At 44.5% G+C, this 19,420-nt stretch overlaps 1 protein-coding gene across 2 annotated transcripts in view; it reads right to left on the bottom strand.

The window, feature by feature from the left end:
* Fbxw4 (F-box and WD repeat domain containing 4) overlaps positions 1 to 18,717 on the bottom strand; it is an 82,865-nt gene extending 64,148 nt beyond the window's left edge. For both annotated transcript variants that reach the window (XM_021151882.2, XM_021151884.2), the window contains exon 1: positions 17,982 to 18,717. In XM_021151882.2, the coding sequence (XP_021007541.1) occupies positions 17,982 to 18,661 (680 nt within the window). In that variant the 5' untranslated portion in view covers positions 18,662 to 18,717. The remainder of the gene's footprint in view (positions 1 to 17,981) is intronic.
* Between the last annotated feature and the right edge of the window lie 703 nt (positions 18,718 to 19,420).

The raw sequence follows: 19,420 nt of genomic DNA on the forward strand, positions 1-19,420 counted from the left end.
AAAAAAAAAGAAAAAAGCTAATGAATTAGACCTTATAAAAATTAAGAATTATCCCACAAAATGAACATAACAAGCCAGAGTCTGGGAGAAAATATTACATGTATGAATATATTGAAATTTCATATAAATTTATATATATGTGTGTGTGTATACATGTACATACACACACACACACACACATCAAAGGACTTGGACTCAGACTGCATTTCTCTTCCTGTGCCTAGGCTGGCCCTGGTCCATCCTGCCTCAGCCTCCCAAGTGCTGGGATTGCAAGCAGGCACCACCACGCTCAGACTGTGCATCCTTATATTTTAAAAGACCAGTAAGGAAGTTTCCTATTTGATGGGGAAAGAACAACGGCGCAGCCATTAGCAGAAGGCCCAGCAGGGGTTATTTTATATTGTTATGGGTCTGAGAGCTTCTGCCTACATTCATGTATATGTACCATGTATATATCTGGTGCCTGAAAAGGCCAGAAGAGGACATGAGATCCCCTGGACCTGGGGTTCTAGACACTTGTAAGCCACCATATGGTTGCTGGGAACCAAACCCAGGTCCTCCGCAAATGCTCTTAACAGCAGAACCATCTCTCTGCCTGCCACAACTTAAAATATATATATATACATATATATAGATATAGATATAGATATAGATATAGAATGAAGGCAGCATTACACATGCTGTCTTTCATTCACATGAATGTGTGAAAAGGGCCAATTAACCAAACATGGGGGGAAACCCCTCATAATGACAAATGACCAACAAAGCAGAGCTGCAGACTGTCTGGAAAGGAGCACATGGAACCTCCCGAGGTTTTATGTCCTGCATCTGGATCCTGAAGGGCTTTGGGCATATCTACCAAACAGGCAAAAACTGGCCCAGATGTGGTGCTACAGGCCTCAGGAAGCTGAAGAAGGAGATCATGAGTTCAAGGGCACCTCATCCACACAGCAGACCAGCCTGAGATACACAGAGACACTGTCTCAGGAAGACAAGAGCGGGGGCCATCCAGAAGACTCAGAGAGAGGCTCTCGCCACCAACCCTGGACCTGAGTTCTATCCCCAGGGCACACATGGTACAAGGAGAGAACTGACTCTCACAATTTGTCTCTGTTCTCCACCATGTGATACACACACACATTAAATGTGCTATTTTTTTTCTTTTAGAAAACAATAAAACTTGCCATCAACAAATTTCAAATGATCAAGTTTAAATTTGAGCACTTTACTCAAAATCATAATTCAAAGCCACTGTGCATAATTTTTAAGAAAACACATAAACTGATATAATCAAGGGTTTGCATGTGTGCTCTAGTATGGCGTGTATTAGTACTAAAATGCACGAGGAAACAAATATGGCCAAATAATTATGAGATCTAGACAATGAATATGTGAGCATTCATTGTATAATTCTCTTCTATATGTTTTAAACTTTTCATTACAAAAATGTTGACTGAGCACTGGCTACCTGGAAGAAAGAGGCAGGGGCCACGGCAGCCAGAAAATGGCAGAGTTTGGGATGCAGAGACAGCGAAAAGTTCAAAGGCCTTTTGAGAGTACATCTTTAGACAGAGTTTTGAAATCATGGGCAAGAATCTGAAATTTCCATTTTAGGTGCCTGTGTATCTGTGTCTCCATGGCTTCACAGACATAACTCTACAAGGTTTACTGCTTGGGACACGCAGTGATGCCTACTGTGCCTACCTAGAAATTCACTGACAAGAGAGAGACATACATACATTTCTCTTTGTCTCTACTTACACCTTCATTTACACCAACACTAAAAACCAGCAAGCAAAAGTCACTTTCAAGAGTCTAATGAACACACGTTGAAAAAGATGGCTTGGGTAGAAAGTTATCTAAACCATTTATTTGTACAAAATAATTCTTTTTTTTAGATTTATTGTTATTATTATTATTATTATTATAAGTACATTGTAGCTGTCTTCAGATGCACCAGAAGAGGGCGTCAGATCTCATTACGGATGGTTGTGAGCCACCATGTGGTTGCTGGGATTTGAAGTCAGGGCCTTTGGAAGAGCAGTCAATGTTCTTACCTGCTGAGCCTTCTCACCAGCCCAGAATAATCCTTTTGATTTGTAAAGTAGTGAATGTAAAGGACTGAACTTTAAAGATACAGATACATATCACAGAAAATTAACAATATAAAAATGAGTAATCCAGTGGGGCTAACCAGAGCAAGCGGGGATTGACCAGAGCGAGCAGAGGTCCTAAAATTCAATTCCCAACAACCGCATAAAGGCTCACAATTATCTGTACAGCTACAGTGTACTCGTATACATAAAATAAATAAATAAATCTTTAAAACAAAAACAAAAAAAGAGCAACCCTCACAGAGCTGTAGTAGCATTCGCCTTTAATCCCAGCACCTGGGAGGCAGAGGCAGGTGGATCTCTGAGTTCAAGGCCAGCCTGGTTTACAGAGTGAGTCCCAGGACAGCCAGGACTACACAGAAAAACTCTGTAGGGGGGGGGCATTCTAATTCTAATCAAGATTTCTTCTTCTGTTTGCCCTTTACGAAGCTCCTCTAATTTTAATTGTAATTGTAGTATCTTATTTAAGTATGAGGCATTTGTGCTTTTATATATTTCCGAATTCTTCTATAATGTAGTATATTTTTTGAAAAAAATGTATCATTTTATTTGCACACTTAGAAAAGTTGTGCACAGAAACTTAACGTTTGTGAAGCAGAACTGTTAGAGAGGGTAGCATTTTTACTTTTATGCCATTAAGACTGGCAGAGAAATAAAATAAAAGCATAGTAAAATGTTTAAAAGATTAAAGAACATTCGTCCCAGTATAAATTTATACAAAACAAATTCACAAACAACTTTGAATGCTAAATAAATAAATCGCATGTTAATAGATTCAGTCGGCACCGGCTATGGCACATCAGAGCTAGGGAATTGAATTCATTCATGTGTAGTGTCGAAACCATGTGCTCATGAAACAGTCTTAGGACACAGTCTCTAAGCTGTGCTCTAGAAGACTCACTGTGGAGACAAAGCCTCCTTACGACCCAAACGCCTAAGGTTCAATGACAAAATAAATCATAGATGAAAAAATTTCAATGTAATATTTAGTAAGGGGAAAATGTCCCATAAATTATAGAAGCTTGGAGGCAGTATGGTGTGGAGCAGAGAGGGCAGCTCAGCAGTAGAATGCATGTGCATTTGTTAGGCTCTGGATTCAGTCCTTAGCATATATTAATAAAAAATAATTGATGGTGTTGACAAAACTGAACATTACCAATAAAGCGAAAGAAATAAACTGATTTAGATGGCCATCTCATATACAGTAGGAGAAATTAAAAAAAAAAGGAGGGGGGGAAGCTTATTTGGACATGATAGCACAAGCCTATGACTGTAACACTCAAAAGGCTAAGGCAGGAGAATTTATTGTGAGCCCCAAACCAGCCTGAGTCACATACTGAGTTCCAATTCACCCTCACCTAAGATTTTGTCTCATTAAAAAAAAAAAAAAGTCAATTTAAGACAGTTTAGGTAGAAGAAAATGAAACACACACACACACACACATTCCAACTAAAAGTCGAAACAAACATACGGATTATAAAGTGTGTAAGTTTGATTCTACTAACTTTTAAATGCTAACAGAGGTGGGAACAAGAGACTGAAAGGTAAGTAACAGAGAAGCTAACATTGCAAACACAGTTTCATCTCTTAAAACCTTTAGGGAACTGATAAAAATCTATCAAAACAACACTCTGTCTCTCATATCCAGCCATCCATGTCCAAGAGCCCGAGAACAGTCACGTGGGGTTCACTCAATGAAACACTGAGAAAAACATTGCTGAACGCTCGCATACAGAAATGTACCTTAAAACAAGTATTAAACACTGCCTCCCCGCTATAAAGTAGGAAAACCTGACAAGATTTTGACTTCATAAGCATATGGGTTTGGTTACACATTGCTGGCACTGTCTTTCTGATCTCCAGTTTCCACTGCGAGCACTGTATCACAAACAGGTAACTCAAATGTGAGAGACGTTTGACTGTGCGTGGGCCGGACGCAGCCTGAATGCTTGCCTGTGGGAGTGCGGCGCACAAACGCTTTGGAATCGACCATGTGCGACCTCTAGAAACGACAAATGTGAGGGATCAAAACACAGAGACAACTGTGGGACACTGAACAATAACTTAAGACTAAGTAAGAATACTATATAAAATTCCGTTTCTATAGATAACAGGTCAGAAAGATGGATATTAATGGTCCTTTAGGACACAAGCACGTTTCTTTACTATACATGAGGTGAACGGCTCAGAGAAGCACAGAAAGCAGACAGAGAACAGGAAATGCCTCCAGTGTGTACCAGGTAACTGCAGGTCACTTTCCATCTATTCCTACACCTATGAAATAAGAATAATATCTCACACAGGGCCAGAGATGGCTTGAGGAAAAGCGCTTGCCACACAAGCCCAATGCCCCGAATTTGATCCCCAGAACCCACAATGAAGGAAAGCACCAACTCCCAAAGTTGTTCCCTGATCTTATCTAACTGCCTCAGTGTTCACACGAATCATACACGTACAATTTAATAACAAAACAAAATACTAAATATAATTCACACACGTGATATTCCAAAGATGACACATAAAGCAAACATAATTTATAAAGTGATATAATTTATAAATCACCACAGAGACATTATTTTCTTATAAACACAAATATATCTACTAGCTAATAGTATTAGTGATGTCACCACTAAATCTAAACTAGTAATTACTTATTTTCTTCTAATCAATGCCTCCTCTATTATCAAACAATTTATCTTGTAGGCTGAAGGCTATCAGGATGGGCGCGGATATGTTAACACTAAACTATTTTACTGAACTCTCCTATCGGGCACATGTGGTCCACGGTAGGGAGAGAGGCCTGAGGACAGGAAAGGAGCTGACCCAGAACTGAAAAGGCACACACCATTCTGCCAACACTTCCCCGCAGACGCCCCTCCCCACGCCAGAGACGGGAGTTCGCAGTTACCCCTCTCCTAAGCTAGGTCTAGATTAACAGGCACAGGTAAGCTGCTGCTGATGAATCAACACAGTTCCTCACTAGCATAAAGATGCTTGTCCCTCTGCCTGGTCGCTTAACAGCGACTTGGTGACACTTTAGTGAGGAGCATGACACTCCCCCGAGGACTCTCTGCACCAAGAAACTTTCAAAGTTGGCCTTTAAAGACTGCAACTATACGGCCATCTTCTCTTGAGGTGAACGCTGTGGTCCTTCACCTCACCTCCAGCTTTTACAAGGGCATTCCACGTGGCTCGGGCTCGGAAAAGCACCACTTTGTTAAAGGCGACTTAACTTTCGCCCCCTTCACCAGCCGCTGGTTGCTAAACTGTATCTTAATTAGTATTGGCTTCCGTACATGAAAAATGAGGCTCCCCACACCCCAATAATCTGCTCTCTCTGAGACCTGTTATCCATTCAAAGAGAGGGTAGAACCAAGCAGAAAAGTACTTGAGAGGGCAGAGGCTGGTGTGCCTTAGAAATCAACAAAGGCCTGGCTCTCACCCGGCCTCTGGCTAACCATTTCTCCCAGTTACTGATATAAAGTCAGGGTGCTCCCTCAAAGAACATGATTAGTGCCCTGTAAATAAATCTCCCTGTGGCTGTTAATGCAAGGAAAAATCTCTAACTTGGCCCATGGGCCTGGCTGAACTGCCATTTTCCCAGCCTCCTTCCCTCGCCTCAGGCTAATTTCTTCACTCACTCCTCCATCTCAGCTTTCAGGCACTTAGTCACCATCAGAGTTTGACTGCATTCCTGGGTGCACGGACTATTTTAAACAAAACAATACAGCATGCACCCACTGTAAGCTACCTGCCCTCTTAATATCTTGGCAAGTGAGTCCAAGAGGACAGAAATAATCTAGGACATTCCTAGACCGATCCTTCACTTCCCTCTCCAATCTCACACCAAAACCCAAAAACAAATAAAGAAACCTGCTCTAAAAAATAATGGCTCTCTCTGTGTGTGTCCATGTGGGGTGCATGTGTGTGTGTGCATGTGTGTATATCTGCACATGTGTGTCCCTGTGTGCGTTTACACGTGCATGTATACATGTGCATGTATGTATGTCTCTTTGTGTGTTTGTGTACATGTGCACATTTGCATGTGTGTGTGTGTATGTGTGTGTGTATGTGTGTGTGTGTGTGTGTGTGTGTGTGTGTGTGTGTGTGTAAGTCTATGGAATCTCCAGTGTTGAAGCAACATTCCCCTTGATAAACAACACTGCCTACTCAAGCAACAGGCAAGTCTGATGCTTTGGAACTTGGGAAGAACAGACAGGTATAGAAGAAGGACCCCCAATAGGCACTGAGCCAGTGAAAGGGCACAAACTGTGTAAATGGAAGTTTGGGGCATGGGTTTCCCTTAGCACATGTCTCTTCCTTGATTTCCCCGCTCTCCAGAACACAGATCTTCCTCATACTGCCTGAGCCCACACCAGTCCTAACTATCCTAAGAGTGCAAGCTGCCCAATGAGAAACTAAAATATTATAAAAGCATGTTAAATTACCCCAAAGTCTAGGGTGAAGTAAAATGGCAGGGAACACATCAACATGAGTGAAGACCATGCATGGGACAGCACAGAGCTGAGAAAGCCCTGCACCTCCCCTCAAAGGATGCCTAATGTCAACCCACTTTATCATCTCACACCCATGGTCCACACTATGCGCCTGCACGAGGCTGCTTTCACACTTAACCCCATATCCATACTACAGCGCCATGTGTAATCACTGTGGGAGTCATTGAACATCTCTTAACAGTAAAAGGTTTCACAAAACGAATTCAAAATCAAATGCATACTGAATCAGTAGTTCTGACAGATCACCCATGTTGTAGCGTGTGACTTCACTGCAGCCTCGCTGTGAACACACAACGTGCACACTTTACATCGTACACACCTTCATGGCACAATACCAATACTGACCATTGCTGCCCAAAACATCTTGGCTCAAACGGAAAAGCATTTTACATTATGAATTACCATATTTTTACTGTGTATACAAAATTTTCTGCTCTTAGAGAAACATGGTGGTTTAATCACGGAAAACAAACCCCAAATATTTTTCTACCATCATGCCTCAGCTTGTAGGTATTAAATAGTATATCTTTGGATTATATTGTATTAGACTGCTTGACTTTAAAATTGCTGTTTGAGTTGCCAACCTGAGTTTCATTTTGTAAAAGAATCATTACATTGGGCTAGGGAGATGGTGGCTTAGCTGGCAAAATTCTTTTTTTTTTGTTTTGTTTTGTTTTTTTTTTGTTTTTTGTTTTTTTCAAGACAGGGTTTCTCTGTATAGCCCTGGCTGTCCTGGAACTCACTTTGTAGACCAGGCTGGCCTCGTACTTAGAAATCCGCCTGCCTCTGCCTCCCAAGTGCTGGGATTAAAGGCGTGCGCCACCACCGCCTGGCAGCTGGCAAAATTCTTAACACCCAAGCATGAGGATCTAAGCTTAGAACTCCAGACCCATGGAAAGCCAGGCGTGGCGGTGAGTGTCCACAATGCCAGCACGGGGAGGGAGTGGCCAGCAAGGAAACTGTCTGCCTTGCTAGCTGAGAGCAGTGCAGGCTTCCTAGAACTCATAAAATCCTGGTCCTGGTTGGCAGAAACAGGTGATCTCAAGGGCTTAAGGACACCCAGTCTAGTTCAAATCCAAGTTCAGAGAAAGACCCTATCTCAAAAAGAAGAGGAGGAGGAAGGGAAGGAGGGAGGGAGGGAGGGAGGGAGGAAGGGAGGGAGGGAGGGAGAGGGGAGAAGAAGGAGAAAGAGAATAAGAAATAGAAGAGGAAGAGGAGGAGGAAGAAGGAGGAGGAGACGGAGACAGAGATGTAGTAGCAGTAGCAGTAGTAGTAGTAGTTCTGGCCTCCATGTGCTTACACAAAAGTACACCCACACACTCACCTATATATCACAAAAATGCACTCACACACATGTATATCCATCTACACAAACACACAACAAACATGAAATGAATTTCACCTTGAGATTATGGTAGAATTTTCAATAATGTCTAAAATGGTCCTAAGGTGGTGACACGTGCCAAAGCCTCGGCCGGCTGGGAAACCCCGAGATACCCTACCTGCCGAAACTCCAAATAGTCAGCCACCCCCCTAAGTCCTTCTGCAAACCCATCTCACTAGTGTGTACTTCACCTTCAACAAACGGGAAAGGGATATACAACAGAGAAGTGTTCCAAGTTTTTATTTGTATACCTATTTTATATACGTTTATACCTGGGCTTTATAAAAATTTATGAGGCAAAAAGCAATCACAAGTAGAAACAACTTAAGAAGCCCACCTACCTATAGTGCTAGCCCCGTAGTAACAGTCTACCTCTGTCCCTGACAACGTTTGCTTCTCTTCAAGAGACTCGTCACATTTACCACTAGCACCCTACCAAGCTGGGAAAGTAAACCAGGCTGGCCTTGAACTCAGGGATCCACCTGCCCCTCCTTACCCACTCAAGTGCTAAAATTAAAACCTGGTGCCTGCCGGTCTCCACTCACTAGAAGTCTCTCACTAGAAGCCTTGCCCTGCCAGCAGTTTAGGAATTTGTAAGGCCAAATCTGGACAATATTTACATGATTTGGAATTTCTACTTCATGTTTCATGCTCAATAAAATAAAGCTTGTGAAGGTCTGAAGAGATGGATCAGCAGTTAACAGCATTGACTGTTCTTCCAGAGGTCCTGAGTTCAATTCCCAGGAACCACATGGTGACTTTGGAATCCGATGCACACTTCTGGTGTGTGTTGGAAGACAGCTGCAGTACTCATATAAGTAGAAAATAAATAAAACCTTCAAAAATAAAATAAAACAAAGCTTGTGAAGAAAAAACAAAAACAACAACAACAAAAAAAAAAAACCAAACTTGGTGCCACCACATCTTGCCCATCTTGCCTTCTCAGCTCTCACTGGCCTGGGGCTCACTGATGAGGTTAGTGCACTGAACTGGGGATCTGCCTGTCTCTTACTCCCCAGCCAAAGTGACATAGCAAGACCTCAAAACAAAAAGGAAGGAAGGGAGGGAGGGAGGAAGGGAGGGAGGGAGGGAGGAAGGAAGTTAGTTTTTGTTTTGTTTTTGTTTTGTTTTTGTTTTGAATTTAAAGAGATCTCAGAAGCATGGCTCTCAGGAGGCAGAGGCAGACAGATCTCTGAGTTCAAGGCCAGCCTGGTCTACAGAGGGAGTTCCAGGACAGCCAGGGCCACACAGAGAAACCCTGTCTCAAACAAACAAAACAACAAAGACCTCTTGTTTTTGCAGAGGACACAGGTTTAGTTCCCAGCACCCACAGTGACTCACAACTGTGTATAACTCCAGTTCCAAAGAATCTGACACCCTCTTCTGCACTCAGCAGGGACCAGGCATGCATGCATACATACATACATACATACATACATGCATGCAGACATAACACCCTTATAGGTAAAAAAAATAAATAAATCTTTAAAAAATATGTAAAACTCTTCCTAGCGATACATAAGTATCCAAATTCAATGCCAAAAGTCCAAGCCGTGCAAAGTAGTTTCAGAAGCACTGGGCATAACCTCTGCTCTTCATCTGAGCTAGCTTAGCATTTGGGCCATGTTCACATCTCTCTCTCCTGTCACTGATTCATAATTGGTAAGGCACTTGTTCAATGTGTGCTCAGCAAAATGTTAACATATTAAGCATGAGAAAAATTTTACCTTCAAAATATTCTGGACAATGAAGGATAGAACAAAGTTAAACAGGTTTCTCTCTGATAGGACTTCTGATGCCTTTAATTTACCAATGGGCACTGTGATCCCCAACAGTGGATGCAGCACACAGCATTTCCGACAGTCACTTGATGACAGAATTAGCTTTCTGAGACTCCCACAATACAACTTTCAGAAAAGCTGATCTAGCACTTTCTGAGAATAAATGACAGTAAAAAAGAAGCCACTGTCTGGACACGTATGTGCGTGTTTGTAGACAGGCCTCCCCTCTGAGTCATGACTTAGGTACAGGCTGACTTTGTGATCTGGCCTTCTTTTCCCTGGACTCCCCACCTGAAATGCGAGGAATAATTACACCACTGCTTCCCAGGGTTACTTTTTATTGTTTTTAATCTTAAAACTGTGTTCCATATTAATCACCCAAAGTAGCCAGACCTTAAAGTCCCTAGGGCCCCACTACCTGGACGAAGGGACGAAGAGAACTGGACCATGAGCCACCAGCCAGCTTTCCCACCTTCAGCCTAGGCTGCTATGATACGTCAAACTGCAGGCAGGACAAGGAGGGCTGGAAGGCCCTCCCCACAACACACTGCTGCAGGGACCCCGCCCTGAGCACAGACCACCACGTCTCAATCTTGATGCATCTTTTCAGTAGAGACCTTCTAAAGGAAATCCAAAAACACGGGAGGTCAAAGCTAGAACTACAAGAAAGAAAAAGTACTAAAAGCTATTTCCTTTTTTTTTTCTAAAGAAAGGAACTCATTAAGTTCGTGAACAGGGGAAATATACTGTTCCTTTCAGTAAAATAGCTCTCCAGGAAAAGTATCTCCACGTATTTACTATAAAACAATTTAATTTCCCTGTCCCATCAGCTGCCACCTATCCCCACCCCCAAACTCCACAAGCTGTGGATTTCCTCCCATTCTTGGCAGCGTTACCAGAAGAAACATAATACCCCCTTCGGACTGCTCCCAACAGCTGCTGGGACGAGAAGGGGGAGTTAGGGATCGCCCTCAAAAGCTGCCTCTAAAATCCATCTTCCCATTCCAAACCATGGGGCCAATGAGCGTGACTTCTCTTTTTCTGATCCCTTAAAGCAAAAGGAAGGACCGGCAAGGTGGCTCAGCTAATAAGGACACTTGCCTGACACCCTGGGCTCAATCGTTAGAACACTTAGAACACGGCAGAGGGAGAAAACCAATCCCCATAGGTTGTCCTCGCAACTCCACCCACACCGTGGCATGTGCGCCCACACACACACACACACACACACACACACACACACACACACACGCGCGCGCGCGCGCACGTGCATACACAGATAAATAAGTAAATGGTAAAACCTGTTCCAGTAAAGATACCACAAAGGCAGCAGTGTCTGTCCCCTGTCAGAGATGTCTATCTCCAATACATCTGTTCTCCGTTTGCCTTAAGATTGAAGCTTCACCTCAGAAAGGCAGCGCCGCCTTCCCTAACTTGTATTTCTGGAAACAGTGTCCTACTACTTCACGAGTCTAGTATTTTTTTATGTGTTTATTTAATCTACAAAATTTTTTAATTACATTTAATGTGGGGAAGGAGGGACTTGGGAAGGAAGATAAAGAGAATGAGGTTGGCTGCCTCTGTGCCGCAGTGCATGCAGAGGCCAGAGAACAGCTTGTGGGAGCTGGTTCTCCTTCTTCCACCACGTGGGAAGGAACTGAACTCAGCTCCTCAGACTTGGCGGCAAGTGCCTTTACCCACAGAACCATCTCTTCTCTTTTCTTTTCTTTTCTTTTCTTTTTTTTTTTTTTTTTTTTTTTTTTTTTTTTTTTTTTTTGAGACAAGGTCTCTGGCTGTTCTGGAACTCACTATGTAAACCAGGCTGGCTTTGAACTCACAAAGATCCACCTGCCTCAAGGTATGTGCCACTGTGCCTGGCAAATCCACCAGTTTCTAGGTTGCATTTCTTATCAAACTCCAATGCAATATACTTCCATTATTACATCTAATTCCCTTCAGGCCAAGAGAGATAAGCAGCAAAAATCCAGGACTTAATTCAGCAGTGACTCCTTCTTCCTGGTGTCACCACACACTATCAGGAAAAGCCCCATTACCAAGCAACAGAGAAACATGAAGTAAGCATTCAGCTGAGACCACCAACAAAGAAGTTCATGAGTGTCAACTGGGGGCAGAGGCAGTATCGCTCTTCACCAAGGAGAGACTGGACAGATCCTCCAACATCCTTCCCCAAAAGGTAACGGCTGGAGCTGAGTGAAGACCGTGAAAACTGGACAAGAGGGGAGGGAGAAAATATAATGTAAGGGATGATTTGGAATAAGGGGTAGGAGAAGGTGGCGGGATGAACTAGCTGACCCCAAATGTCTTTTCCATCTCTAACTCCTATGATTCTTTGACCTCCAATTTTGTGCTGTGAACAAGGAATGGAAAGTCAACAGACGTGGTAATGTTTTGAAAGAGCCTGGCAGTCTGCTCTTGTCATTTAATGGCCTTTACATGTATTTTTTAAGGTGTCTCCAAGCCCTGTCTTCATTTCACAGTTGTCACCTTTCTTGGCAATTTAAGCTCATGTCAAATACCGAAAAAGAAAAAGAGAGAGAAAGAATGTGCAGGCAATTAATTGTAGGCTAACGAGGGGCAGGCAGAGAGCCCATTGGGTGGCCCATTCTTCCAGGGAGGGCCATGTGGCCAGGCTGAAAAAAGTGAAAAACTGGCCCAAGGCTGAGTCAGGGCAGCCCAGCCTCTAACAAGGGCTCAATTCTTTTTCCAGATCGTCTCTTTCTGTTTGAGATGAGTGCTGCCAGAAGCCAAGAGTCATGTGCACACTTTAACTAGAAGACGGTCAGCTTGCTTCTGTGGGGTTCCATCTAAAGCCCATCCAGGCTGTAGAATAGGAACGGCCGCCTCAAAGGTGAGCCAAGCCTTCTCTTTCTCAGCCTCATCTGATGGCTGATACAGCAGAGACATTTTCTGAAAGAAAAAAAAAAACCACTTTCCGTATATAGGGAGAGGGTAATCTATTTTCTCTTTAAACCCCATAATCCATTTTTCCTCTTTATTCCTTCTCACCTTAATTTTCAAAATTTACAAAATCTGGCCTCAAGAAAAGTCAACTTTAATTTCTTCCTGTTCCATGGTTAAGAGTCAGGACCAGACACAAAGCCAATGCCAAGGTCAACGCAGAGTTAAGGGTAAGTTGTCACACAAAGGAGAGTCTTTTCTATGTCAAGTGCACTATAATAATTACTTGAAGACCCGAATGCTTTCTCAATTACCTTATACCACACCTGGCTTTCAGAAGCTCAACCCAAATTTTACTTCTGCTGAAGGATCTAGGTTTCCAAATGAATTCGCATACAGACTATGGAGTCTGTGATCCTGCCTTGAACGTTAGAGCAGTCCCCCGTGTGGTTCAAAGGCCAGGTGACTAGGGAAGGCAGGGACTATTTCATCCACGCAGCCTTGGAGGCCCTCCTTCCTTCCAGCGTGCTTCTGAAAGTAGAGCCTGCTCCACACCATTTCCTGCTTTTGCAGGTGGATTTACTGTAAGCATGTAAGCTGAACCCTCCTTTTTATTAACTCAGAAACCATTTTTTTAAAAAGTAAAAAAAAAAAAAAAAAAAAGGCCTAGGGCCGTAGAGATGGCTCAGTGGTTAAGGGCGCATGCAGCTCTTTACAGTAGATGAGTTCACTCTCTGCACCCTCATCCAGCACCAGGGAGCCGATGTCTCTGACCTCCCCAAGCATCCACACTCAAATACACAGACCCACACACACCATAATTAAAAATAAAAAATATATATTAAAAAGACAAGACAATAAGATCTTTCTAAAACAACTAAGACAACAGTCCCTTGGGGGGCTAAGGAGAGGGCGGTCCCTCCCAGGTAAGGCAGAAAGTATAAAAAAAAACCTACTAAGCTACTTTTGAGTTGCTAATTGTTTTCTAAAAACCAGCGTTTAGGTCTTAAAGACCAATCAGCAATGCCCACCACTCAGGAAAGTTCATGCGTTTCCCCCCACCGGGGTGGGGAGCACTCTTAGGTGCGACCATTTTAAAACAAACAAACACACTCTGCTTATCTGCGTCCATCTCACCACTCTGGATGTTAATCATCACTGAAATAGATACCCACATCCTCCAGCCTCAAAGAGCTCCCAAGGCTGCAGGACCGCCAAAGGAATGAGCCTGCATGCCAGGGCAAACACCTCAGGAGCTCCACTCCTGAAACCCCTATTGTTAATGCTAGGCAGATCTATCACAGGCTAATGTAAAACAGCGCCCAGGAAAACTGTCCACGGGACATTTAAAAGGCCACCCCCTTGAGAATATGTAACACTAACACAAAGAAGGGGATCAAGCTAGCTTTGGCAGAAATTGAATGTGTTCCTTAACCGGGTTTCTATGCAGATTTCCCCTTTCTTTATTCTAATTTTCGGTATCAGAGTTTACAGACAGCACCTCTGTCCCCAGCCCTCATCAGTGTGCTTCATGCACACAGCCTGCGGCACGGATGGACAGAGTGCACGGCCACTGCTCTGTGCACCCTGACTTAGTACTCGTCACATTGTGCAACTCACAAGTCTGCTGTATGAAACACTACCTTGATTTTTATTATTATAACCAAGATATTTCTATTCCCCCAGGCTTCATAAAGCTTTCAAACAAAACAAATTTGAAATCAGATGACTGATTCAAACTACCTTTTGTTTCCTCAAAAAGGGGGGGGGGGCGGGGNGGAGGGGGACGGTGGAGAAGGAAAAACCCACTTAGGCTACTTCTTAGTGTTCACTGTTTGGGCAAGGGGCCTAAAGGGAAGCAAATTATTTGTTTGTGGTTTCTAAGTGGCTCAAATGCCTTCAAGCACAAGTATAAACCATTAACCAATCAGAAGGAACCAAAGCAGCTCATCTTACTCAACAAAGCTACCATCAGTTAGGAACAGCTAACCTGAGCAGGGCTTGCCCTGGGCCGGAAGGTCAGTAAACCTTGGCAGTTAGTGTTTCTGAAAATCAGAAGGCCCTTAAAGCAGTAAGTGCAGTCCCTCTGCCCACAGGCTCTGCTGTCATGTTTGTGAAACCATTCAAGATGTCATGTGTGTGTTTGTGTGTATGTGTCCCTCCTGTCATTAGGCAGTACTTCCAAATCAAACCATGCCCACTTCTGACATAGGCAAAATAAAGGGGATACTGAATAATGAAAAGTCCTCATGGAAAGCCTTCTAGCACTGAGCACAGTCACAGCTCATTTGACAGAATGGTGGTATTCCTAGTCTTTTAGAAGATAAAACTCAGAGCCAAGTTTTGTACTGCTAACTACTTGAATGTCTGTTCTGCAGTCAGTCCAAAGCATGAACAGCCATCTTATGCAGGCAGCTATGTTCTGCACTCAGGGTGAAGGTACCCTGATGCTCTGAACGGACTAAGGTACATGGCCTTATCTCTTCAGGGATGTCAACTGCCTCTCTTGGGGTTTATGAAGTCTCTGCAGCTGTCCAGAAGGCAGGCCACACTGGTAAATGCTCTCCACCTGCTACAACAGGCATAATTTCTCCCCTCAACCCAGAAAACAGAGCAGTGACCCTTGCTCTTAATCAACTGCCACGGCAGCGCAACTCCTCTGGAAGGACAATGCTTCATGCTAGGACACACATATCTAATAACGGGAAAGCAGAACAGATACCATTTGGCAGACTCTAAGCACTTTATACTATAAATTCATTTTCATGTTATCGGTCTCGATTTCTCTCTTCTAGAATATCAGAAAGGAAAACAAAAATAAACATCGACTCTTTCATTCTCTACTGTAAGGAGCAACAGAAAGCCAAACTTTGCTTTGGTTGCCTTGAATTCCAGGCATTTTAGACAACTTCTATTATAGTTCAATATTCCTTCAATGAGTTACTCTGTCAGAGCACATGATATGTTTAAAAGAAAAAAAGGTTTTCTGAAACCTAGAACTATAGACAATGACTATATGCCATTAAGAACAGAAAGAGAAGGAAATGCACATAAAATGTTTACAAGTAAACTTTACTACAGACTACTAGAGAGGCAAACATATAATTCTGATTCTTTTCCCTTTGGGTTAAAAAGTTATTCAGATAAAAAAAAGGGGGGGAACACTCATATTTACAGGTGATAAGACTACATACACATAGAATGCAAAGGAATCATTATCAACAAATTATATTAGAATAGAATACTTTAAACAAGACAATCAAGTTAAAAACTTACTAAAGGATGACACATTAGAAAGCATGCAGAAAAAGTGCATTTCTAATAAACATAGAGCACACAGGAACAAATCAGTAATAAATAAAAAATGGTAATGTTAGAGCTTTATAGTGAAAGCCACAAAAATCCTTAAAAAGGCATAGAGTGGTTTTGGTCATGAACTGCGAACTGAACAATGATGCTGACATTTTAACACAGCAAGTATAATCTAACCCTAGCAGATATCACACTCTATCAAGGAGCAACATGCTTAAAATATTATGGAAATGTGAAGATAAGCCAGGAGAAAAATGTGAGAGTTCAGATATAAAGTGAATATACAAATGTATGTGTGTATTTAACATATAGCAATGTAAGCATTCTAAAACAAAATGGGGGGGGGGAGAATTGCTTAGCCAAAGGTGTAGCAATAACTGAGCAACCATTTAGAGAAAAATATAATAAGAGAATTTCACTCCTTACACCAAAACAAGTGCTACTGACTAAATGCCATTTAAAAAAAATAAAAAAGTTACAGAAAAACTAGTTGGCAATCAAATTTGTCAGGCTTGTGGAAAGATTATAAATTTCTCAGGTAATGGGGGGAGGAGCAGATTCTAATGAAATACAAAATTCTAATAACAATAAAATTAAAAATTGACTGGAAAATGTACCTCTATCATCAAAGATGACAGACGAGAGTCAAACATTTATGACCCAGAAAAATTCCAAATTTATAACAAAAACACCAAGACCCCAGAGACAAGGAGTAGGAAGAAACAGTCTCACAGGTGAGACAGACACATGGCAAAATATTTATCCTGGCTAGCAAGGAGCGAGGAGCGATACAAAATAACAGAGCTTTGGCTACTATCACTCACCCACTAACGATGTGGTTTAATTCTCACATCAAACGAGCTCACTCATTCTTTGCTGGTATACTGTGACCTCTGCCCATCAAAACCTTTGATCCAATAGTGGCTACCTTGAAATTTTTATTCTAAGGAGCTAATTCAAGACAAATTATGTCATGGCGTATGACATACCTCCAAATCTATTACATCATTCATTAAGCATTCATTCTGTTAGGATGGGGAAGTGGGGGGGGGGTAGTAGGGTTAGGGGGTGTGCAACTGAAAAACTTTTAAAATGGAAATAGAAGTGCATCAAATGATGATTTCTTACGGTTTTTTAAAACTTTATTATTCGCATATGTTACAACAAAGCAAGAGCATGGTGCAGTCTGAAAGCATTTATCCTGACCAGTTCTGTGACTGTTCATACACGTTCTCCCCTTCCTGTTTAACAGCCTGCGTGTTTTAGGAATGGTTTGCATCCACGGGTCTCAGATATTACTAGGTCAAACTGCCTATCTTGGATACCGCCTACCCCAAATCCAACTTGATGCCTCACACAGACATCTTTTGTGGGTCCTTCCGCCTGAATCAAGTCCTAAAATAGGTTGACAATGGAACTGAAAGGGTTTTTGTTTGTTTTTGTTTTTTTTAAGATTCTGAGTCCTTTTCTGCACATTTAATTTGATCTGAGCCCTGAAACCTAACAACCTTTGAGAGGGTGGGCAGGACGAAAGGCCACAAAAACCACGTTGGAAGACCTGGGCCTGGGCCCTAGAACCAGCAAGAGTCACCCTTCAGGGCCTGTCTGTCGCACAGGACACAGGGCAAGGAACCCAGGGAGCCAAACCTTTGGGAAAACTCATTTTAGGATGGCTAACTGTGAGTAGCCGCCCACAGGGGAGGGTGCCGACTGAGGCATGCTCTCCGGAAGTTTCCTCGGGTTGGGGAATCTTGAAGAGGGGTGACACCAGTATTCCTCGAGGGTGCTGGGGGAGGGGAGGGGTGCTGGGTGGGGGGTGGGGTGGGGAACAAGTCTGGGCTTCGGTATTCCGGGTGCCACACGGCCCCGAGCCGACCAGGCCTCGGCGCCCCGCCCTTTCCCAGGACGCTGGCCGGCCCGGGGCGGGGAGCGGGCGGGCGAGCGGGCGCTTACAGGTCGGTGCCGAGCCGCGTGAAGCCGGTGTTGAGCGAGGCCCGGGCTATCGGGCGCCAGAGCAGGTCGCAGCTGGTGAAGCGCCGCAGCCAGCGGCAGACTTGGGCCAGGCGGCCGAGGGCCCGCGTGTCGAGGTAGGAGCAGATGAGCAGCAGCAGCTCCTCGGGCAGGCGCCAGAGCGCGGGCCCCGCGGCGGGACGGGTGGCCGGCTCCACGGCCGCCGCTGCGGCATCCTCCGCCGCGTCCTCCGCGGCCGCCGCCATGGCCGTCCGGGTTCCCGGGATGCCGCCGCACGCCTGACGTCCCTGCTCCTGTCCTCTCTCCAGGCTGTCGTCCTTCCGCCGCCCGGCCCCGACCCTCCGCTCCTCCTTCCCCGGCTCTGCGCTGCCCTCATCCCGCTTCCCGGAGCTTCTCGGCCTTTCCTCCTCGCCTCCCTCGCCTTCCTGTCCCCGGTCTGCCTCAGCCGCCGGCCCCGCTGCCTTCCTCTCCCGCTGCAGGCCGGGTTTCCCTTCCGCCTCGCTTCCTCTTCCGCCGTGCCCGGTGCCCGCTTTCCCCTTCCCTTTCCCTTTCCCTTGCTTTCCCCGCGCGACCCTCGCCTCCTGCAGTTTCCTCGCCTCCCCGCCCTCGCCTTCCCTGGGCCCGCGGTTCCCGGGGGGACCCGAGCGGCCCTGGCTGCTCATGAGCGGCCGCGGGGCCGGCTCGACGCGCAGCCGAAGACGCCACCGCCTCCTCGAGAGGAGGCGACACCACGTCGGACCGGGTCACATGGGGCGGCGCGGGCCCAAGCCGAGACCCGCCCCTCACGCCTGTATTTCGGGGTGCGAACCCCAACCTGGGCATTGACATCCCCATCTTCTGGAGCACCGGGAACATCTAGTTGAAGCGTGTGTCTTCAAGACAGGATGGAGAAGCGAGCTTGATGGCTCTCGTCTATGATCCCGGCAGGAGGCTAAGGCAGGAGGATGGCCATGAGTTCAAGGCCGGCCTGGCCTACAGAGCAAGAGACTGTACAAATTAAAAAGACAGAGACAGAAAGATTGTTGAAAGGTTCACAGAAAACTCCCACCTAGGTCACAAGAGGAGCCTGTGGCTTCAGGAACTATCAAGGTTGAGCCTCTGCTCTCGAGGCCTTTTGGTCCCCTGAGGCTTCCTCTTCCCCAGGTGATGCCTTCTTTCCACAAGCCACACATACCAGATTCTTAAAAAACTGCAAGCCAGACGTTAGAAAGTTCCATTGCCCGTGGTCTCACGAAGGATGTCAACCAAGGTCCTGTAGGTGTCCCAGTATGATTCGACAGTAATGAGGGAGGTAAAACCTAGATCCTGAGCCCACAGCTCCTAAACGAAGCAGCAGCACGTGGCCAAGCAGGGGTTTTTAGTAGCCGTTACATAGGCTGAGCTGAATCTGCAAGATTACTAGGGATCTGTTTCCCATATCA

Source organism: Mus caroli, chromosome 19 (genome assembly GCF_900094665.2).
Source record: "Mus caroli chromosome 19, CAROLI_EIJ_v1.1, whole genome shotgun sequence".
NCBI classification, from domain to species: domain Eukaryota; kingdom Metazoa; phylum Chordata; class Mammalia; order Rodentia; family Muridae; genus Mus; species Mus caroli.